Genomic DNA, 23,397 nt, shown 5'->3' on the forward strand with positions numbered 1-23,397 from the left:
ATCCAAAGCGTTCTCCTTGTAGGTCCTCTTCCTGATAATAAGACTATACAGTATTTCAGGACTGTATTTAGACAGTCAGATTATTGTTCTAAAATCTAAAAGAAAGGTTGGGTAATGTACTAGAGTTAATTAAGGAGTATGAATATAGAGGTATATAGTAGTAGTTTAATAGAGATAATAAAGAGTTTAATAGATTTAAATAAGGATTATAGTTTTATAAAAGTATAACAGTAATTTACAGAGCTACGAATATATGAAGAAATGTATAAAACGCAAAAATCTTTTTGTCATCACCCCAAATTTCCCATCCCTTTTCCAAGCAGGAAATTGAAAACACTCTCAGGAAAGCTCCTGATCTTTCCAGCAATGCCAGGCTTACCTTTTTTGGGAAGTGTCCTCTGGAGCTGGGCCCAGGCTGGTGTGGAGCTGGGAGCAGCCCTGCCCCACCCAGCCCCTCTCAGCAGCAGCACCTGCCCTGCTCAGGGTGGCTCCTTCCCCCCACAGCTTCTCCCCAGTGCTGGGAGCAGCTCCCCGGGCCGGCTGAGAGCTGTCCCTGGCAGGCAGCAGAGTCCCTGCCCCAGCACAGCGCCCTGGGCTGCAGGAGCCTGCTCTGCAGGACAGCCCTGGGCACCCCTGGCTGCACCCGTGGCTGCTCAGCCCTGCAGCAGAGCCTGGCAACAGGAGCTGCCTGGGGCTGTGCCTCGGCTGGGGCAGCAGGGAAAGCCAGCCCTGCCCTGGGGCCAGATCCCTGCCCTGGAGCAGCTCTGAGAGTGCTCCTGAAAGCTCCTAAAAGCTGTGGGATGTGCCAGCTCCAGGAGATCCCTGCAGGAACTGCAGCTTCTCTTCCACAGCCAGGGAATGACTGTTTGAAACCTGGGATGATTTCTGCTCTAGTGAGCCCTGAGTGAGCTCTGCTCTGTACTCCCAGCCCAGGCTGAGTTTAACCCGTCTGTGCCTCTGGGCAGTGCCGGGGCTGGCTGCAAGCAGTGCCCCAGCCCTGCTGGGCTGGCAGAAGAGCTGCTCATCAAGGGAAATGTGCTTTTGAAGCTCTTTCTGGTTACCAGGAGCTGCCTCTGTGCCAGGAGCCCAGCCCAGTTCAGCAGCACAGACACAGCACCAGGACTTTAATGACCCTCTGGGGCTTTGTGCTCAGGCCCTGAACATCAGTCCCTGAGAGGCAGCTGAAGAAACCTCTCCAGAACTCCAAGTCAGAATCCAACTCCAAAGTTTCTTGGACTTTTAATGGGTCCCACTGAGGGACACGACTGAGAAAGTGTCCCCAGGCCCCAGGCAGAGCAGAGAACTGGAGGCACTGATGACAGGTGGGGACAAAGAGAAGCCAAGTCTTGGTGGCCTGGGGCACAGCAGGGTCTGTGCCAGGAAGGGCTGGGAGGAGACACCTTGTCCTGAGGCCCTGGGGCCTCCTGGCACAGCCCCTGCCAGGCTGGGCACTGTCAGCCCCTTGTCCTGCCCTCAGCATCCCCCCCTAGCCCACATCCCAGTGGCCTCAAGGATCTGCTGGAAGGAGTCTCTGGGGAGCCTTGCTCAGCAATGGCCCTGGGGGCTCCTGAATGCTCCCAGGGACTGCAGGTTTTTCAAAGGACTTTGGGTTTGGCTTTTACCTTGACTTTCTGAGAAGTTTGTGCAATCATGGGCCCAGTTATCTGCTTTAATGAGTCCCTTGAGAGCTTTCTACTGACACTCAGTGCGGCTCATTAATACTTTGAAATACTCACAGTTTTTTAGTGTACTTTGGATTTTCCTTTCAACACTGAGTCACTGATAGGTTTTTGTGCCATCCTGGCTTCCAATTCTCTCCTCCAAGGAGCCCATGAGGAGCCTGTGTTGGGGATGGACCTCAGTGGAACCCATTCATGCTTTGAGACACTTTGGGGTTTTCTTCTGACTTCTGACTCCTGGAAAGGTTTGTGCAATCTCCTCTCAGGCCCTGAAGGTCAAGGGCTCAGCTCCAAATGCACCATGGGGCCTCATTAGGATCAAGCAAATCCTAAGAAACCATGGCTGTGCCTTGATTTACCTCTGCTCTTTTGCAGTTCTTCAGGTATATTTCTGTAGCGGTTTTGGTGCAGCAATTTGAGATTTCTCAGCCAATACATCAATTATTGTGGTGGGTTCAGTGTTGGCTAATTACCAGTGCACTCACTAGAATATACTTACTCATGTACTGCTGTGAGATAGGATTAGGAGTAATGCACAGCAGGCTCAAAGCTTCAAAAGGGTGCAAAGAAAAGATTATTAACAGTTAATAGAAGAAAGAGTAATAAGAATCAGAACAAAACTTTCAGAACAATTACCCTCCCTACAAACTTTTCTTTCCCACTGACAATGTAAGGAGACAAAACATAAAGTTTCCAGTCAGTTTACCACATCTAGAATGGTTTTTCTTCAGTTCACTTAGGGAGAGGAGTCTCTCTTTCATACTACGGAGACTCATACTTAAGAAAACAATTCTCTCATGGCTCTCAACTCCCACCAATAGCAGCTGCCCAGAAAATCTGCAATTTTGAAGTCCCTGCCATTTTTTACAGCTTTTCCCACAGCTCTGTTTATGGGCCATGTTAACTTATCGGGTATTAGTTTAAACATGAGCGGTTTAAGAGCAAAGTTTCTCTTCATCTATTTCTGAAATCATCTTCGTCTCTGGGAACAGAGGTCTTCTTCTCTCCCTGAGGGCACGGGGTCTCATCACTCTTCTCTCTTTCTCCGTTTAAACTTCTCTTGGAATCACAACTACTTCAATATTTGCTTACTTTAGCATGGAGGCCTTTGCTGAACAAGTCATCTCCCCATTCTTTTCAAAGCATTATCGTGGAAAAGAAAGTTTGATGTATCAATTACATCCATCTCTATACATTTACAAGACGATTCGAGCCCCAAGATCAAAGTATCTCCTAATTCCTCCCATCTGGGTCTTGACTCTTCCTTCACTGAAATCGGTGTCTTCATGTTGCTCCTCTGTGTGCCTGCACTTTGTCCTTTTCTCTCACTCGAGGGAGGATGGAAGCACTGAAAGAGTTAATATCTCACCCAGGGCCTGCAGATGGTTCCGTGACCCCGGCCGGGCTCGGTCCTTGCGGCCGGAGCTGTTTTACCATGGAGGTTTCTGCAGCGGCTGCGCTGGGGCTGTGTCAGGATGGGCTGCGCTGGGGCAGGGCCAGGATCTCAGCAGCCAGGCCAGAACACAGCAGCAGCACGGCCGGGGCCCATGGCTTCTCCTCCCCCTGCCCGGGGCTTGCGGGTGAACCCCAAGGGTGGCAGAATCTTGGCCGAGCCGGCCCGGCCCGGGGCTGCTCCTGGGGCCCGGCGGATCCTGGCTGGGCCCAGGCTGGCGGCGGGGCAGGGCTCGGTAGCGCCCAGGTGTTGGCAACCGCAGCCATGGCCCGGCCCGGCCTCGGCCCCGCGGCCTCCCCTGCCCTGCCCGGCAGCCGATGGGGCCTGGGGGGCTCCCTGGGAAGGGGCCCGGCCCCACGGCAGGAGCCGCCCGGCCCGGCCCGGCTGAGACGGGGGCTGGGCCCGCCTTGTTACCTCTTTGCTGGCCAGAAGGGAAAGAGACCCTCCCAGGCTTTCTCGTCTTTAACATGTGTCTTCACAGAGGTGTGTACAGTTTCCTTAGTGGTTTAACAGACTGTCAATTCTCAAAGCTAATTACTGATTGGTTTTCTGTTAGACATGAAGGAAAGTGCTAGCAGCTTCTCTTAGAACATCACTTCCATGATGCAGAACCCCCACAACAGCACACAGCACAGAGCTCCTTTGTCCATATGTAGTCGTCATGGGCCCAAGGCCTCAAAACCCCACCTTGGGAGATCTCTGGGCTCTCTCCAAGGTGTTTTCAAATGAAAACATTCAGCTCAGAGTCTGAGAAAATCACCAAAGGACAGGGCCAGCCTGACCTGTCTGTCCTGGCTACTTTTGTCTGGGAGCCATCCTTGCATATATGGAAATTGAGAGGCTAAATTTTAATTTTGGCCATGGTCCCTTGGCCAGAAGGCCAGTTGTTTTCCAAAGGAACGAAGGAACAGAGCCCCATTGTTTCAGGGGCAGATGAGAGGTGACCACCTTGCATATGGGAAAATTTTTTAGGGAAAGTATCAGTTTTGGCAATGGGCATCTAAAAAGAGGGATGGTTCTTTTTTGTAGCATGGAAAGCAGGAGCCCCAGTGTTGCAGGAGCTGATGAGAGGCAGTCCTTGACATCCCAAGATCAGCCAGACCTGTCAGGTGGCCCCTGGGAGGCCAAGCCAGCCAGACCTGCTCCATGTTCCCTTGGTTCCATGGGGCCCCACAGTGTCCCAAAGGTCCCTTGCTTCCATGAGGCCCTGAGGTCTCATAATATCCCCGTGGTAACACGAGGCCCTGAAGGACCCTAATGGTCTCCATGGTTCCATCAGGCCCCACAGAGTCATAATAGTCTCTGGGTTCCATGAAGCCCCGCTGTGTCACCATGGCCCCTTGGTTCCATGGGCTCCAGTGGTGCCACAATGATCCCCTTGGTTTCATGAGGTCCCCACAGTGTCCCAGGGATCTCCTTGGGAAGAAAAGAGCCAAGCCCCAGTGTTGCAGGGGCAGTCACCAGAGGCCAAGGCCAGCCAGACTTGACAGTACTGGCAGATTTTGCCTGGGAGCAGCTCTGGGATATACAGAATTTTAGAGGTGGAATCATAATTTCAGACATGGACACCAGGAGGAGAAGGACGGTTCTTCTCCATAGGAAGGAAATCACAGAACACCGGTGTTTGAGGGGCAGATGAAAGGTGGTCATCAGAGGCCTAGGCCGGACAGACCTCTCTTTCTTAGTTGCTTTTGTCTGAAAAGAACCCTTGGATATAGCGAATTTGTGTGGTGGAACCCCATTTTCAGACATTTCTGTGTAGACAAGAAGGATGGTTCATTTCTATAGGAAGGAATGCACAGAGCCCAAGTGTTTCAAAAACAGAAGAGGAGAGAGGTGGCTCCTGGGGTCCAAGCCAGCCAGACCTGTTTGTCCTGGCCGCTGTTGTCAGGGAGGACTTTTTGGATATATGGAATTTGGGAGGAGGAATCTGAATTTTGAGCATGGACACCTGGAGAAGAAGGACAGTTCTTTTTCACTGGAAAGAAAGCACCAAACCCCAGTGTTTGGAAAGCAGATGAGAGGCAGCCCCCAGGAGGCCATGGGCAGCCAGACCTTTCTGTCCTGGCAGCTTTCACTTGGGAGCAATCCTTGGATGTACAGAGTTTTGGAGGTGCAATCCCAGTTTTAGCCATGGGCAACAGGATCAAGATGGCTGTTTTTTTCCTGTAGGAAAGAAAAGTGCAAAGTCCAAGTGCTCTGGAAGAAGATGAGAGGTGGGCACCCTTAAGCCAAGCCAGGCCTGTCTTTCCTGGCACCTTTCATCTAGGAGCTATCCTTGGATACAGGGCATTTTGGAGGTGGAATCTCCATTTTGGCCATGGGCACCTGGACAGGAAGAAGAGTTCTTTTCATTAGGAAGGAAAGCACAGAGCCCCAGTGTTTCAGAGGCAGATGAGTGCCAGCCCTCAGGAAGCCAAGGCCATCCAGACTTGTCACTCCTGGCAGCTTTTGTCTGGGAGTTATCCTTGGATAGAGGGAATGCTGGAGGCAGATGTCCAGTTTTGGCTATGACTGCCTGGTCAAGATGGATGTTTTTTCCCATAAGAAAGAGAAGCACCTGGTCCCAGTGTTCCAAAGCCAGATGGGAGATCGCCCCTGGGGGGCCAAGGCACTGTCACTCCCGGCAGATTTCTTCTGGGAACAATCACTACATATAAGGAAATTTGGCGGAGGAATTCCAGTTTTGGCCATGGGGCCCAGGAGGAGAAGGACAGTTGTCTCCCATAGGAAGGAAAGCCCAGAGCCCCAGTGCTTCAAAGGCAGATGAGAAGCAGCCCTCAACATGCCAAGGTCAGATGGACCTGTCAGGTGGTCCCCAGGAGGCCCAGCCAGCCAGACCTGTTCCATGTTCCCTTGGTTTTGTGGGACCCCACAGTGTCCCAATGGTCTCCTTGGTTCCATGAGGCCCTGGAGTGTCACAATGTTCCCCTTGCTTCTGCAGTGTCACCATGGCCCCTCGGCTCCATGCCCCCTCACTGTGTCACAATGGCTCCTCCGTGCCACTACGGGCTTCACAAGGTCACCATGGACCCTTGGTTCCTTGGGGCCCCTGAGTTTCACAATGGTCTCCTTGATTCCATGAGGCACCAGAGTGTTGCCATGGCCCCTTGGTTCCATGAGGTTCCGTAGTCTCACTGCGGTCTCTGTCAGAGTCTGGATGAGATCGATGTCCCGAGACACCTCGGGATGCTCGGAATGCCCGTGTGGGGCCAGGGCTGGGTCAGGCTTTGGTTTGTGGTGGGACAGAGCGCCGCCCCCAGCCCTGGTCTGGCAGAGCTGTCAATCACACAGCAGAGGCGTAATCACACAACAACAGCTGGTGCCTACCCTGACTCTGATTGGCCCAGCAACTGGCAGTCCCACCCCGGGGCCCAGGGGGTTAAAAGCCGGAGCACGAGGCCAGCCCATGCTCTGGATCCTGCCTTCTGCTGGGGTTCCTCTGTCAGCAATGCTGGAACCCAAGCGGTTGGTTCCTATGTGCCTGTCTCTCTATAGATCTTCTGTCTTTCTGTTGTTCTCTATTTCTTCTCCTCCTAATCCTACTGACCTGGAACATTTTTGGGTAACTTAACGCCTTAAGGGTTAAAGGTTTTTAGGATAAATTTGTGAGAATCCAGGGCACAGGGAATATTTCTCTTTCTGCTCTGAGGGGTCCTGACCCCCAGAGAAACACTGCCTTTAACCTTCGTCCACGGAGAGGACTTCCATGACTTTGAGATAGATTAGAATTCACCAAAGTATGAAATAGATAATAGAGAGTAGTATAGTATGTCACTTGGGTGAGAAATTTAGGTTTTGGGATTTTTAGTATGGTGTAGATAGGAAGCAAGATGCAGGAATTTGGGTGTAGTTCCTGCCTTCTTCTTCATCTCCTCCATTTTCTGCTGTATTGGTGGAACAGGGTGATTGGTCAAGGAAAGTACAGTGCGAGGTTTTGTGGACAGTCAAGGGACGAGTTATTGGTAGATAAGTAGAAATAATGTACATTTGAAGACTTTCTTCATCCAGTGGATAAAGACACTTTAACAGACTTTGAAACTGTACATTTCAGGACCATTTTGCGGTGCTTTTCCAGCCCACTGAGCCTGGTGTGGACAGTCTACAAAACTTCAGATAAAATAACAATAAACAAGAAGCGGAAGACTGAAAAAGTCCAGTGCGTCTCTTTTTCCCTGGCACAGAACTGCTACAGGAGGGTTTCCCCCATCCCGGGAGCCCCCAGAAGGGCCCAATATAAAACAAACATCAATAACTGGTGCCCTGACAATGTTTTTAATAAGTTGTTTTTTCCATAAAGTTGGCTGCTGAAGGGTGTTGTCTTAATTAGCCAGGCATGTGAAACGTGTTGGTGAAATGACCAATGAAGTCCACCTGTAGCAAACCGAGGTATAAAAGAAGAGGAGTGAATAAATGGGTGGATTTTAGCCCTTAGCCTTCTGATCTGAGTCTGTGTCGTCTGTGACTCAGCGGTGACATTTGGGGATCTGTGCGGCTGTTGGGGATCCTCTCTGCACGCTGTGACCCAACAGGAGCTTCTCCAATAAACTTTGCCTGAAGCTCCCACTGTGCCCATGACAGGAACCCCTGTGAGTATCTGTCACATCCTGGCTCTTTGGCAACCCGGGGACTCCTGGGATGTCACCGTGGAGCCCCCGTGAGAGCCTGTGACAGATCAGTGCCTTTGCAGCCTTGGGCACAAGGGCAGAGTGCCGTGCTGGGAGCTGTGCCAGGCAGAGCCTGAGGCACCAAAGGCACCTTGGCAGCAGCAGCTGCTTGCAGGGCATGGCCAGAAGCCTCCCTTGGCAGCCCGGCCTGGTGGCCAGCACTGCAGAGCTGCTGCCTCAGGGCTCATTTCTGCCCGGGCTCTGAAAAGCCACTTCTGCTCCAGGAGCCTGCCTGGGAAGCCATTGGCCCCAGCACCTTGGGGACAAGATATGAATGAGAAAACTCTTCATGCCAGCAGAGACAAGGCAGGGGCAGAGGAAAGGGCAGAGCCAGGCCCAGGGGACAGGGCTGCCATGGTGATGGCTGTGAGGTCACCGCCCCTGCAGCAGCCTGGCTGCCCTCAGCAGACATTCTGGCCAGAAGCCTTGTGAGGGCACCCAGCACATCAGAGAACCCACACAACAGGAATTCTGTCCTTGAAGATGAGAGGCTCAGGTTGTAGGATAATTCCTGAGATGGGGAATCCAGTTCTGTGGGAGAACAGTTGCAGTTTTGTGCCATTCTCATCATTGTAAAATATTTCATCCTTTTAACAAATGTAAATCCATCCTCATTAATTTCAGATATATTGAGCCTTGCTCTGTCACTGCAAGATTTGGGAGAAAATAATTTCGACCACTATTCTTCTATTTTCACAGACCTTGGAGAGGACCCAAAAATCTCCCAAGATGGGGTTTGGAGGCCTCATCACATAACCAGTGGGAGGAGGCTGCAGGCTCTGGGCTTAGTGGTGTTGAGACTGAAGACAGAACAGGAGTAGTCCAGGAGGGATTGAAGGGTGGTTTCAGGGAGGCTGGAGTTTCTCTTCATAGTGGGAATGAGCCTGAAGAAGAAATAATTGTGCTAAGGGTAGGTGGGGAGGCCCAGACTGGACAGTGGGAGAAAGGAATTTCCCTGCCAGGGCAGAGCTGTGGTGCAACACATCCCCCAGAAGGCACCTGGAGCAGCCCAAGGCTTTGTGTGGGCAGGCAGAGGCAGGCAGGAGGCAGAGCTGTCAGCAAAGGAAGGGGCCAGCCAGGTGGGGCAGCCGGGGGATGACGACAGCCAGCAGGGACAGAGGCGCAGGTTTGCTCAGCATGAGAGATGTCTTTTCCTCGCTTCTCCCCACCTGTCATCACTGCCTCCAGTGTTGTTCTCTGGCTGCAACCTGGGGACACTTTGTCAGTCCTGTCCCTCAGAAGGATCTATTTAAAGTATGAGAAACTTCAGTGTTTCACTCTCTTTTTGAGTCCCTGAGAAGTTCTCTGAGCACACTCTGAGGGACTGAGTCTGATGCAAAGAACACCAAAGCCCCAGAGGGTCATTCAAGTCCTTGTGCTGTGTCTGTGCTGCTGAGCTGGGCCGGGCTCCCGGCCCAGAGGCAGCTCCTGGCAAGGGCAGAGCTGCAGAGACACAGCTCTGGCCAGGAGCAGCTCCTGTGCACAGCCCAGCAGGGCTGGGGCACTGCCAGGGCAGCTCAGGGACAGCAGCAGGGCACAGCCAGAGCTGCCAGGGGCTCAGCACTGGCAGGGGCTGGGGGATGTCCCAGAGGGGGCTGTGTCACAGCAGCACCTCTGTGGCTGTGTCATGGAGGCACAGAGCAGCTGTGATGTCAGCAAGGGGCTGTGTGACAGCACAGAGTGGGCTGTGTGAGGTCACAGGTTGGGCTGTGATATCACAGAGTTTGTTGTGTGAGGTCATTGAGCAGCTAGAGCATCATAGAGGGGATTCTGTGACATCACAGAGCAGGCTGTGACATCATGACATGGCTGTATGGCATCATAGAGCAGGCTGTGAGGTCAAAGTGTGTGCTGTGACACTAGAGAGTGGCAGTATCACATCATAGAGAGGGTTTTTTGACATCACTGAGGGGGTTGTGACGTCACAGAGCTGGCTGTGATGTCATAGAATAGGGTGTGAGGCCATGGAGCAAACTCTGCCAACATGGAAAGTGGCTTTGTGACATCAGAGAGTGGGTTGTGACATCTCCGTGTGACTGTGTAACATCACAGAGCAGGCTGTGACATCATAGAGTAGGTGTGTTTCATCTCAGAGTTGCCTGCGACATCGAGGAGTAGGTTCTGTGACATAAATGGCTGGACATCATAGAATGGATTATGCCATCACAGGCTATCTCTCTGACATCACAGAGGGGCTGTGATATCACAGATCAGTTTGTGACATCATAGAATGGCTGTGACATCGCAGGGTAGGTTGTGTGATATCACTGAAGAATCTGTGACATCATAATGTGGGCTGTGACATCACAGGGGGCTGTGTGACATCACAGGGAGCTGTAAGACATCACAGCGGGCTGTGTGACATCACAGATCAGCTGTGTGACATCACAGGGGCTGTGTGAGGTCACTGGGGAGGTCACTCTGCCCCAGCCCCCCTCACAGTTCCCCCAGAGCAGTCCAACGCTGCTCGTGCACAGCGGGGTCCCCTGTTCCCCCGGGTCTCCCCGCCCCCGGCGCCGCAGCCTCCCCCAGAGGATGTTCCACGAGATCGACCCCAGAGCCTGACACGGGGACGGGGGGCCGGGGCCCTGGGGGTGGGACAGGGGGACAGGGACTGCCCTGGCAGTGTCCCTGTGTCCCCCAGGGCCAGAGCCTGGGCCAGGGCTCCTTTCACCCTGTTACGAACGAGGGCTTGAGAGAGTGCTGAAAAAATCCCCAGCAAGGGATCAGCAAAAAGCAGATTTAATATTAAGGGACAGCACCACAAAGTTCCTTGGCAAGAGTCACTCTGTTCCTGAATGGGCAATTCAGGCACACAAAGGAAACAAAGAAATGACAAAGCCAAAACAAATCCAGGCAATCAAACCAGAAATGAAACAAGAACTCTCCCTGTGTGTGTGAGTGTGCCAAAAGGGCAGTGAAGGCAAGCATAAAAGGAATATGGCCTAAAAGCTTAACACAGCTCAAACCTAATAGGGCTTAACCTTGACTTCTACCTTGAACTTCACAATTTAGCAAAAGAACAAAGCTTAACAGTATTTCACCTAACTTAAAACGTATGCCATACCAATTTAATAGAGAAATAACACTTAACAGTATTTAACTCAGCTTATAACTTACATTAAACATAACAACATAGCAAAGGAGCAACTCTTAGCAGCATTTAACTTCACTTAGACCTTGTGACTTAACCTTACTTACAGGCCTGACAGACTCAGCTATCCAAGGCACTCCAACCCCTCCGAGAGCAGCATTTCTGCCACATTTCCCCAGCACAGGCATTCCTGTGTGCACACAGACACAAAGAGTCAGTGCAAGGCACCTCTGAGAAATTCCCCTGAGGGCAGGAAAACCTCCCTGTGGATGCTTTGGCATCTCCCCAGCGGGTGAAGGGTTGAGCCTGGAGGAGTGGGGGGATCTGCCCAGGCTCCCTCGTTGTTCAGGATCCCCGAGTGCAGCAAAAGGGAGAGTTCCCGGCTGGGAGAGGCCCCACTCAGAGGGAGTCACTGGCCCAGGAGAGCTCCAAGGGGTTCCTTTTGCAGCGCTGTTTGTAGGGCCCCAAGAGAGGGGCTGCAGTCACAGCAATGGTTCATCCTGGCCGCACTTGGCATCAACAGCTTTCTTTGGCACTGTGAGAACAGGGATGTTGTGCCACTGAGGGAACAAAACCAGTTCCCAGGGCTGCTCCTCCAGCAACCAGGAGCTGGTTGGGCACAGCAGTGCCTGGAGCAGACAGTGTTTGTGCTGAGCTGCAGAGGAGCTGAGCCCAGGGGCTGTTGGCCAAGGCCGAGGCCCAGGGTGTAGCCATGATATTTTAGTGAAAAATCCTGTGCTAGGATTTTTCCTGTCCTGAGGAGCTGAGAACCTCAGGAAAGAAATGTAAACAATAACTATCTGCTGCTGTGGAATGCCACAGCTGCATCTTTCATTGGTCCATGTGGATTGTTTTCAATTAGTGACCAATCACAGCCACCTGTGCCAAGGCTGTGAGCAGTCACAGGATTTTGTTATTGATTCCTGTTCTATTCTTGTCTTGGTAGCCTTCTGATCTTCTTCTCTCTGTTCTTTTAGTATAGTTGTAACGTGGTATTTTAATATAATATATAACATAATAAATTAGTCTTCTGATGAAAATGGAGTCAAGCCTTGTGTCCTCACACAAGGGGTTTCAGTATAAACAAGAGTCCTGGCCAGGCTTTGGGAGAAACCAAACAGGAGAATGAAACCAGATGTTCTCACACTAGCAGTGATGTCAGCTTGTTTGTTTGACAGTGTAAAAGCTGTGTCCTTTCACAGCAGGCTTGGAGCCCGGTTGCCTGCAAAGGTGGAGGCACCTGCAGGAATTCCCAGTGTCCAGCAGTGGCTCTGCAGTCCTTGTCTGCCCCAGCTGATGTGTGGATCTGGGTGATGGTAAAGTCTGAGGGTAACTGGTGATGGACCTTTCTTTAATCACTGCAGGCAATCTTTGGTAGTAATGACTGGATGGATTGCTGAGCTTCTTTTGTAATTATTTGCTAATGATTATGTGCTTTGCTGAGCTTATCCTTTTGTAATTCTTTGCAGCTGTGCATTATATAAATTACAGGATTTCTTAAGTTGGTGTCTGTGTCTTTGGTACTGACCCTGCCCAGTGGTGAAACAGGGCCCCCTCTTGCCTAAGAATTACCTGGCAAGGCAAAAACCCTCACTCCAACATTCCCCCCTTCCTCCTTGTTCCCCGCACTTCATACAGTGAGCATGATGTCCTGTGGTCTGGGGTATCCCCGGGGTCAGTTGGGGTCACCTGTCCTGGCTGTGTCCCCTGCCAAGCTCCCCCACAGCCCCAGCCCCTGCCCAGCGTGGCTGGAGGAGGGGCAGGACAGGCCTTGGCTCTGTTGCAGCTCAGCAAGAACAAAACCATCTCTGCGTGCTCAGCCCTGTGCTCAGCACCCGGCCCAGCAGTGTCTCAGTGCCAGTGTCTGTGCCCTCAGTCCCTGCCAGGGCTTTCCATGGCAGCTGCCAGGACAGGTGACCCAGGTGTCACCCCCAGTGAGGGCTGCCATGGAAACAGTGCCAGCACTGCCCCTTTCTGTCTGGCTGAGCTGGCCTTTGGCCCTGGCAGTGCCCTTTGCTGCTGGTTCCTGGTGCCTGAGCGGCCAGCGCGGCACAGGGCAGGTGGCCATGGCACAAGCCCCCAGCCAGGGATCCCCTCTGGCTCTGGGCAGTGACAGCAGCCCTGAGCAATGGGCTGGCGCGCTGGGTCGGTGCAGTGTCCATCCAACAGTGTCTTGTAATGGCCCAGTGCAGACTGGGATGATGATCCACCCTCCCAGCTGGCCCAGGGCAGCTCTGCAGTGCCCTTCCTCACAGCCTGTCTGCACAGAAGCACTTGCTGGGTGCTCTGCATTTCCCTTCCCTCACTCTTGGGTCTCTCCCACACCTCCCAACTCAGAGCTTTCAGCTGCAAGGAGTTCAAAGCTGGTCTGTCCATTGGAGTTGGTCTAATTCTGCCCTGAGCAAACTCTGGATTTGTGTTTATTGCAGAACTTCCTGTGTGTCTAAAATATTCCTTGCAGGGTTCTGCCTTAGGGAAGGGGAACCTCCTTGGTGGCAGCTTGGGCTTGGCACACACTTGAGGAGGATGTCTGTTTTCAATGGGGAAACTCAGGAGTTTTAGATTGGTTCAAAATACAAAAGAAGATGACCCCTCTTTGGCTGTGTACAGCCAGTTCTCTGAGCAAAGCAGGTCCCAGGTGAGTGAGGAGAGACAAAATGGGCATGGGGAATGTGGAGCAAGGTTGTCCACGCTACGTCAGACCTCAAGGCACAGCTTCTCTGAGCAGGCCAGAGCTCCTTAGGAGAGTCCCTGCTGGATCAATATCAGTCACTGAATGCTGCAATCACCTCTTGTGTAATAAGAACAGCAATAAAAGACACCTTTTAAAATAGGAATACATACTTGCTAGAAGCTCTTTGAAATATTTCTCCATAACTGAAAAAGGAAACCCTCCTAATGAACTGCAGTAGAGTGGAGGTAAATCAAGGCAGAGCCATGGTTTGTCAGGACTTGCTTAATCCTAATGAGCCCTGTGGTGCATTTAGAGCTGAGCCCTGGAACCTCAGTTACCTGAGTGGAGATTGCACAAGCCTTTCCAGGAGTCCAAGTCAGAGGAAAAGCCCAAAGTGTCTCAAGGCATGAATGGGTCCCACTGAGGTCCCTCTCCAAGACAGACTCCACGTGGACTCCTTGGAGGAGAGAATTGGTGGCCAAGATGGCACAAAAACTTCTCAGAGACTCAGTGGGGAAAGGAAAATCCAAAGTAGCTTAAACACCTTGAGTGTCTCAAAGCATTAATGAGCCCCACTGGATGTTGTTACTGACAAAACATCTTCAGGGACTAATTAAAGCAGATTATTGGAGTCCATTATTTCTAAAAGCTATCAGAGACTCCAAGGCAAAAGCAAAACCCAAACTCCTTGGAAAAACTGGCAGTCCCTGGGAGCATTAAGGAGCCCTCAGGGCCATTCCTGAGCAAGGCTCCCCAGGGACTCCTTCCAGCAGATCCTTGAGGCCACTGGGATGTGGGCTAGGGGGGGATGCTGAGGGCAGGACAAGGGGCTGACAGTGCCCAGCCTGGCTGGGGCTGTGCCAGGAGGCCCCAGGGCCTCAGGACAAGGTGTCTCCTCCCAGCCCTTGGTGGCACAGACCCTGCTGTGCCCCAGGCCACCAAGACTTGGCTTCTCTTTGTCCCCACCTGTCATCAGTGCCTCCAGTTCTCTGCTCTGCCTGGGGCCTGGGGACACTTTCTCAGTTGTGTCCCTCAGTGGGACCCATTAAAAGTCCAAGAAACTTTGGAGTTGGATTCTGACTTGGAGTTCTGGAGAGGTTTCTTCAGCTGCCTCTCAGGGACTGATGTTCAAGGCCTGAGCACAAAGCCCCAGAGGGTCATTCAAGTCCTTGTGCTGTGTCTGTGCTGCTGAACTGGGCTGGGCTCCTGGCACAGAGGCAGCTCCTGGTAAGCAAGAAGAGCTTCAAAAGCACATTTCTCTTGAGGAGCAGCTCTTCTGCCAGCCCAGCAGGGCTGGGGCACTGCCTGCAGCCACCCGGGCACAGCCCAGAGGCACAGAGAGCTTCAATCAGTCAGGGCTGGGAAGGTGCTGAGAAGTGCCTGGGGCAGAATCACTGCCAGTCCTTGGCACAGGAACCTCTGGCTGCAGGACAATGCAGTTGCAGCTCCTGGAGCCACCTCCTAAAGCTGGAACATCCCAATGCCTGCAGACCTTGTGAGTACAAGTCTGAGTATTTCTGGTGCAGGGGAGGTGAAATGTTCATGAAACTCTGACATGCTGAGGGGTTCTGATTAGTCATAGAATATATCCAGAACAAGGATTTTGATAAATATGAGGAAATTTTCTAAGACTTTATATTCAATTTTGTACTATTCAAGAATGGCAGGGAGGGGAGATAAATATTAAGGGTTGATTATGAATAATTTTATTATGAGGTATGAACAATTGGATTGTTATTAATTATTACTTATTAGTTATGAATTTTGACAAGTGCCTGAGATGTGTGAAGTGTGTCTTTTAGTGATCAGTAGGTTCACAGGAGATCCCTAATGTGCTTTCAGCCTCTCTGCCCATGGACAGCAGCAGCATCACCTTTGCTGGACCCACCAGGCTCTGTCTGAGCCGTCCTTTCTCCAAGCTGCAAGCAGAACCTGCCCCAGCCAGTGCCCTGCAGGGTTCTGTCAGACCAAGGAGAGTGCACAGAGATTTGGGATCTGTGGGTGCTGGCACAGAGAGATCAGGCACAGGGAAACACCTGCAGGAGGAAAATCTCCAGGAAGATAAGAGAAGATCAGGCAATAGGAGGAAACAAAACCCAGCAATGCTGTGGCAGGGAGAGTTTAGAGATGTCAACAGGATCCCCTCCAGTGCAGCCCCTCCCTCTGAACAAGCCCCCTCCCTCCTGTCTCCCAGCCAAGCCTCTGCCCTCAGGGCAGGGGCTCCAAGGCGTGAAGCCCCTCCTGTGCAGGCAGAGCTGCAGCAGAGCCGTGGGGCAGCTCTGCAGCCCTGGGCCCAGTTCCCCCTGCAGAGCACAGGGCTGGGAGCAGCTGCCCGGCTCTGGGGGCTCTGGGAGGGGGCACAGCTGGCTCAGGGTGACGTTGTCCCCAGTGCCCGGCTCTGGGCAATGCTGTCAGTGCAGCCAGGGAAGGAGCTGCATCTCCCTTCATCCAATGCCAGCATAAGGACACTTGGAAGTGTCCCTGAGATTTCAGTCCAAGCTGGGACCTTCAATCCAGGGTGCAAAACTGTCCTAGAGCATCTCTGTGTTCTAAGATTGATGGGGAAAGACAGAGGTGTTGTGACACTGAAAATGCTGCTGGGTTGGTGAAATGAGCATCGTGAGTCCTTGGCTACAAATGTGGAGCTGGGCTGTGGTGGATCCATCTGCTCTCAGCAGTTCCTGGTGACCTTTACAAATAACTTAGGAGGGCACAAATCCTCCAACTGAGGAAAGTGAAATCCCAGAGAAACTCCAAACACAGTCAAGTGAGAGACCATGTGCCTACCATCTCCACTCATAATCTTTCCTCAGGGGAACCCACTGTGTTCTACCAGAGCGAAGCAGAAATGCTGAGGGTTTCTGATATCCAAGAATACCAAGAGAGACATGGGGGGAGCTTAAAAAGTAAACCTCAGATCTCTTAAACACTAAAGAGGGTCTGTGTGGGTTACAGGGGATGGTGTCTGGGAAATGGCTTTGAACTTGGTCACAGACATCTCATCTAAGACTTCATTGAACTTTATCCATGCACAGATCCCTATGGCCAGCCCCAGCAAATGTCCAACAGCAGCTCCATCAGCCACTTCCTCCTGCTGGCATTGGCAGACACGCGGCAGCTGCAGCTCCTGCACTTCTGCCTCTTGCTGGGCATCTCCCTGGCTGCCCTCCTGGGCAACGGCCTCATCATCAGCGCCGTAGCCTGCGGCCACCACCTGCACACGCCCATGTTCTTCTTCCTGCTCAACCTGGCCCTCAGCGACCTGGACTCCATCTGCACCACTGTCCCCAAAGCCATGCACAATTCCCTCTGGGACACCAGGAACATCTCCTACACAGGATGTGCTGCACAGCTCTTTTTATTTCTGTTCTTCATCTCAGCAGAGATTAATCTTCTGATCATCATGTGCTACGACCGCTACGTGTCCATCTGCAAACCCCTGCACTACGGGACCCTCCTGGGCAGCAGAGCTTGTGCCCACATGGCAGCAGCTGCCTGGGCCAGTGCCTTTCTCCATGCTCTCATGCACACAGCCAATACATTTTCCCTGCCCCTGTGCCATGGCAATGCCCTGGGCCAGTTCTTCTGTGAAATCCCCCAGATTCTCAAGCTCTCCTGCTCCAAATCCTACCTCAAGGAATCTGGACTTCTTGTGTTTTCCATCTCTTTAGTATTTTGCTGTTTTGTGTTCATTGTTTTCTCATATGTGCAGATTTTCAGGGCTGTGCTGAGGATCCCCTCTGACCAGGGAAGGCACAAAGCCTTTTCCACCTGCCTCCCTCACCTGGCTGTGCTCTCCCTATTTATAAGCACCTCATTTTTTACCTACCTGAAGCCTCTTTCAATGTCTTCCCCATCCCTGGATCTGGCCCTGTCGGTTCTGTACTCAGTGGTGCCTCCATCCCTGAACCCTCTCATCTACAGCCTGAGGAACCAGGAGCTCAAGGCTGCAGTGTGGAGACTGATGACTGGATGCTTTCAGAAACATTAAACTGCTGGCCAATTTCTGAAAATCACTTGTAATAAAAGTAATCATGGATATTTCTTGTTGTTTTCACTTTGGAGGTTATTTTTCTTTGTTTTCTTTTTTTCATATTACCCACAAAGAAATGTCATTTTTTGTGCCATTTCTTATTTTGTTTTTCTCCACTTTTCCTGTGGCCTCAGACTGTATCAATGAGGGGCTGCGCTCTTGGTGACTATAAACAAACTAAGGGATGTCCAAGCAGTTTTCTGCAGAGATGCCCTTTTGTTGCCTTCTCTGGAGCTGCAGCAGCAATGTCGGTGTGCAGAGCTGGGGCAGATCAGTGCTGCCAGTGCTGTGCCCAGCAGCAGCAGCAGCAGCACTTGGTGTTGCCAGTGCTGCTGCTGTGGCCCTGCCCCGCTGCCCTGGTGGCCCTGGTGTTGCTGCAGGGCCTGAGTGCTCTCGGGGCCGGGCACAGTCCTGGGGGTGGCAGTGCCGGGGCTGCAGCAGGGACAGGCCATGGGCACTGCTGGGGCAGCGCTGACGCCTCAGGCCAGGCCCTGGGGGCTGCAGGCTCCTTGCCCAGGCTCTCTCAAGAACACGGCCAGGCCCATGCTCAGCACAGAAAAGCCCCAGAGTGAGCAGCCCCAGGCTGGCCGTGGGCAGGCTGGGGGCAAACAGCATGGCTGGGGCTCTGCAAGGGCCCTGGGGGAGACGGGAAGGAGCACCAGAGCAGGGGCTGATCCATCCCCAGTGTGCTGCACAGCCCAGGGCAGCGTCCCAGAGCGTCCTGATGGAGCTGCCAACAACATCCCCCCTCTGCAGCCCTGGCCTCTCCCCCAGCTCACACAGGTGCCGCATCCTTGCAGGCACAGCCACGGCAGCACTGGCTCAGGAGCCCCTGTTTGCATTGCACAGAGCAGGCGGGAGCACCCCCATGCTGCTGCTGTGGGGACATGAACCTGAGGGAGCACAAATGCCATCAGCCCCTGGGGCCAGCAAGGGCTGGGGGACACCAGGAAAGCACTCAGCTTTGTCCTGGCCTCTGCAGTCAGCCAGAAAGTTTGTTCCCATCAGCTGGGAGTTTCCTGTGCCACTGCAGACGCTGTTGCTCAGAGCAGGGCTGCCTGGCAGCCACCCCCAAACTGCCACAAGCATTTCCTTGGCTTCACCTTTGCTTTCTTTACTCTTCCTGGTACAAATATCTTCCTTTTGCCACCCATGTTCCCTGCCCTGCAAACAGCCCATCCCTGTTTGCCCTTTCCTCTCTGGCCCCACTCCCCATTGCAGTTCCTGACTTGGCCCCATGGGAACGTCCCTTGGGCAGCAGGATCATCCTCCAAGTGCTGCAGGAATTGTCTGCAGGCTCCTGCAGTGCCTGGTGCTGCTCCCTTGCCAGAGGCACCCCAGGCCAGGGGGGCACATCTGGGCTGCTGTGTCTGCCTGTGGGGCTCCCTGTTGTGGGCAATGAGGAGGAGCTGCAGAGGCTCTGCAGGACTGACACGATGGGCTTTGGGGCTGGCAGGAGAAGCTGAGGGACCTGGGCTGCTGCAGCTTCTGAAGAGGAGGCCCAGGGCTCATCCTGCAGCTGCTCCAAGGATGGTTTCAGGGAATCCCAGAGTCAGGGATTGGATTGGAAAAGTCCTTGGAGATCATCAGGTCCAACCTGTGCCCTGACACTGCCTTATCTCCCCTGAGCCTCCTCTCCTCCAGGATAAACAACCCCAGCTCCCTCAGCCTCTCTTCACAGGACTTGTGTTCCAGACCCCTCACCAGCCTTGTTGCCCTTCTCTGGACATGCTCCATCCCCTCCATGTCCTTCCTAAATTGGGGGGCCCAGAACTGGACACAGCACTCGAGGTGCTGCCCAACCCGTGCTGAGCACAGGGGAAGAATCACTGCCCTGCTCCTGCTGGCCACACCATTCCTGATCCAGGCCAGGAGCCATTGGCCTTCTTGGCCACCCGGGCACACTGCTGCCTCATGTCCAGCCTGCTGTCCATCAGTCCCTGCAGGTCCCTTTCTGCCTGGCTGCTGTCAGCCACTCTGTCCCCAGCCTGTAGTGCTGCAGGGGTTGTTGTAGCCAAAGTGCAGGACCCAGCACTGGGACTTGTTAAACCTCACCTTGTTGGAATGTTTTCCGTGGATCCAGCCTGTCCAGGGCCCTGTGCAGAGCCCTCCTACCCTCCAGCAGATCCACACTTGCACCCCACTTTGTGTCACCACAGTTCCATGAGGCCGTAGTGTGTCCCAACGGTCTCCATGAGGCCTCCCACTCTCACCATATCCCTTTGGTTCCATGGAACCCCTTGGTGTCACAAAGTCCCTTGGATCCTTGAGCCCCGCAGTGTCACAATGGTGCCGTGGTCCCCCAAGGCCCTGCAGTGTCCCAAGGGATCCTTGGTTCCATGAGGTCTGGCATTGCAGCAATGCTCTCCTTGGTTCCCACAGTCTTTTATGCCTCTCACTGTCAGACAATAGAAGGACGTCTGGTAGATGAAGGGGAGTGGGAGTAGATATCTACTCGAGCAGGTAATAATGAAAATTCCTCCTGACTCCCCCTCCCAAGCCAGGTGACACTTCAGAACAGGTATGAGCCCCTGCATCTGGAGAGTCAGCCAGAAGATTTAGAAGAAAATTATCTGCCCAGTGAGACTCCCAGTTATGATTCATCTGTGAGGATTACCACCTCTAACATCAAAAACGAAAGAAGGATAAGCATGGTGGGTGACTCCCTCCTGATGGGAACAGAGAGCCCCATATGTTGACTGGACCCACCCCACAGAGAGGTCTGCTGCTTCCCTGGGGCCTGGGTATGGGATATCACTGAGAGACTGCCTGGGCTGATTCAGCCCTCTGAGTATTACCCACTGCTGATACTCCAGTCTGGCAGTGATGAGATTGAAAAGAGGAGTGTCAGGGCAATTAAAAGGGACTTTAGGGCACTGGGACATGTGGTTGATAGGACAGAGGGACAGGTTGTCTTTTCCTCAGTCCATCTGGTGGCCAAGAAAAATGGTGAAAGGAATAGGAAAGCTCATGTTATCAATAAGTGGCTCAAGGGTTGGTGTCATTGGCAGAATTTTGGATTCTTTCATCACAGGGCAACTTTTACAGCACCTGGCCTGCTGGAACCAGATGGGCTCCATCTCTCTGTTAAGGGCAGAAGAATTTTAGCTCATGAACTGGCAGAACTTGTTGAGAGGGCTTTAAACTAGGTCTGAAACGGGGAAGGGGATGCAGCTGGGCTGTCTGGAAGCAGGCCCAAGGGCGGTAAGCCTGAGTTAGGGGTGAAATCAGCAGCCCAGCTGAGGTGCATGGATAGCAGTGCACGCACCATGGGTAACAAACAGGAAGAGCTGGAGGCCATGGTCCAACAGCAGAGCTGTGATGTAATTGCCATCACAGAAACGTGGTGGGATGACTCACATGGCTGGAGCACTGCACTGGGTGGCTACAAGCTCTTCAGGAGAGACAGGAAAGGGAGAAGAGGTGGAGGGGTGGCCCTTTATATTAGGGAGGCTTTGGACACCAAAGGTATTGAAACTAATGATGATGAAGTTGAATGTCTGTGGGTGAGAATTAGGGGGAAGGGCAACAAGGCTGACATCCTACTGGGAGTCTGTTATCATCCACCCAGCCAGGAAGAAGAGGTGGACAACTCATTCTATAAGCAGCTAGATACTATTTCAGGATCATCAGCCTTTGTTCTTGTAGGTGGCTTCAACCTGCCAGACATCTGCTGGGAACTCAATACAACTGAAAAGAGGCAGTCCAGGAAATTTTAGAGTGTGTGGAGGACAAACTTTTTGTCACAGCTGGTGGGCGGGCCCACCAGGGGAGGGGCTGTGTTAGATCTTGTCGTTTGCCAATAGAGATGGGCTGGTGGGAGATGTGGTGGTTGGAGGCCACTTGGGGCAGAGTGATCATGAAATTATAGAGTTCTTGATATTTGGTGAAATGAGGAGGAACATCAATAAGACTCTTACACTGGACTTCTGGAGACTTTGGCTTCTTAGGAGAATTATCCAGAGAGTTCCTAGGGAAGCAGCCCTTAAAAACAAAGGAGTTCAGGAAAGGTGGACATGCTTCCAAACAGAAACCTGGAGGGCACAGGAACAGACTGTTCCTGTGTGCTGAAAGATGAGTCGATGAGGCAAACATGCAGCCTGGATGCGCAAGGAGGTTTTGAAGGAACTGAAGAATAAAAGGAGGATGCATCATCTTTGGAAGGAGGGTCAGGTCTCTCAGGAAGTATTTAAGGGGGTTGCTGGTGCATGTAGGAAAAAAATTAGGGAGACCAAAGCTCAGTACATACACAATTTGGCAACTTTTTAAAGGGATAATAACAAATGTTTTTTCCAAATATATCAATGGTAAAAGTAAGGGTAAGACCAACCTTTGTTCTCTATTAGATGAGGGAGGAAACTTAGTAACTGCAGATGAGGAGAAGGCAGAGGTGCTTAACGCCTTCTTTGCCTCAGTCTTTGGTGGGAAGATGGCTTGTCCTCAGGAAAACTGTCCTGGGTTGGTTGATGGTTCCAGGAAACATAATGGTCCCCCCATTATCCAAGAGAATGCAGTCAGAGAACTTCTAAGATGCTTGGATGTTCATAAATCCATGGGCCCAGATGGGATCCACCCCAGGGTGATGAGGGAGCTGGCAGATGAGCTTGCCAAGCCGCTCTCCATCATTTACCAGCAGTCCTGGCTCACTGGGGAGGTTCCAGATGACTGGAAGCTGCCCAATGTGACCCCCATTCACAACAAGGGTGGGAAGGAGGATCCTGGTAATTACAGGCCAGTCAGCCTGACCTCAGTACCCATTGAGGAAATGGAACAGTTTATACTGAGTGTCATCACCCAGCACTTGCAGCATGGCCAGGGTATCAGAGCCAGCCAGCAGGGGTTCAGGAGGGGTAGGTCGTGTTTGACCAACCTGGTCTCCTTTTATGACCAGGTGACCCTCCTGGTGGATGCAGGACAGGCTGTGGATGTGTCTATTTGGACTCCAGCAAGGCCTTTGGCACTGTCCCCTCAGCACACTCCTGGAAAAGCTGCAGCCCAGGGCTGGGACAGGAGCACTCTGTGCTGGGTTCAGAACTGGCTGCATGGCCGGCCCAGAGAGTGCTGGTGAGCGCTGCTGCATCCAGCTGGCAGCCAGGCACCAGGGCTGTCCCTCAGGGCTCTGTGCTGGGGCCAGCTCTGTTCAATGTTTTTATTGATGACATGGATGAGAGGATTGAGTCTTTCATTAGTAAATCTGCAGATGTCACTGAGCTGGGAGCGTGTGTCCATCTGGTGGAGGGTAGGAGGGCTCTGCAGGGAGACCTGGAATGGTTGGATGAAGGGCAGAGTGGAGTCCTGCATTTTGGCCACAATAACCCCCTGCAGAATTATAGGCTGGGGACAGAGTGGCTGGAGAGCAGCCAGGCAGAAAGGGACCTGCAGGGACTGATGGACAGCAGGCTGGACATGAGGCAGCAGTGTGCCCAGGTGGCCAAGAAGGCCAATGGCTCCTGGCCTGGATCAGGAATGGTGTGGCCAGCAGGAGCAGGGCAGTGATTCTTCCCCTGTGCTCAGCACTGGCTGGGCAGCACCTTGAGTGCTGTGTCCAGTTCTGGGCCTCCCAATTTAGGAAGGACATGGAGGGGCTGGAGTATGTCCAGAGAAGGGCAACAAGGCTGGTGAGGGGCTTGGAACACAAATCCTGTGAGGAATGACTGAAGGAGCTGGGGTTGTTTCTTCGGGTTGTCTTTTCTCCAGCTGCAGTCTGGAGGAAAGAAGACTCAGAGGTCACCTTATTGCTCTCTACAGGTTCCTTAAAGGTGGTTGTAGTCAGGTGGGGTCAGTCTCTTTCTCCAGG

General features: G+C 52.6%; 2 protein-coding genes and 1 pseudogene across 2 annotated transcripts in view; 2 read left to right on the forward strand and 1 right to left on the reverse strand.

Moving 5' to 3' along the window:
• The window catches only part of LOC135287561 (zinc finger protein 345-like), a 737,501-nt pseudogene that overhangs the window by 573,089 nt on the left and 141,015 nt on the right, over positions 1 to 23,397 (forward strand).
• Positions 1 to 23,397, reverse strand: part of LOC135287518 (zinc finger protein 23-like) — a 387,441-nt gene that overhangs the window by 272,541 nt on the left and 91,503 nt on the right. The gene's annotated exons all lie outside the window — the stretch shown is intronic.
• LOC135287619 (olfactory receptor 14A16-like) lies at positions 16,475 to 17,598 on the forward strand. Its single transcript, XM_064400895.1, has one exon. The coding sequence runs from the start codon at positions 16,626 to 16,628 to the stop codon at positions 17,556 to 17,558; it is 933 nt and encodes a 310-aa protein (XP_064256965.1). The 5' UTR covers positions 16,475 to 16,625; the 3' UTR covers positions 17,559 to 17,598.

Source organism: Passer domesticus, chromosome 30 (assembly GCF_036417665.1).
Source record: "Passer domesticus isolate bPasDom1 chromosome 30, bPasDom1.hap1, whole genome shotgun sequence".
Taxonomy (NCBI): Eukaryota; Metazoa; Chordata; class Aves; order Passeriformes; family Passeridae; genus Passer; species Passer domesticus.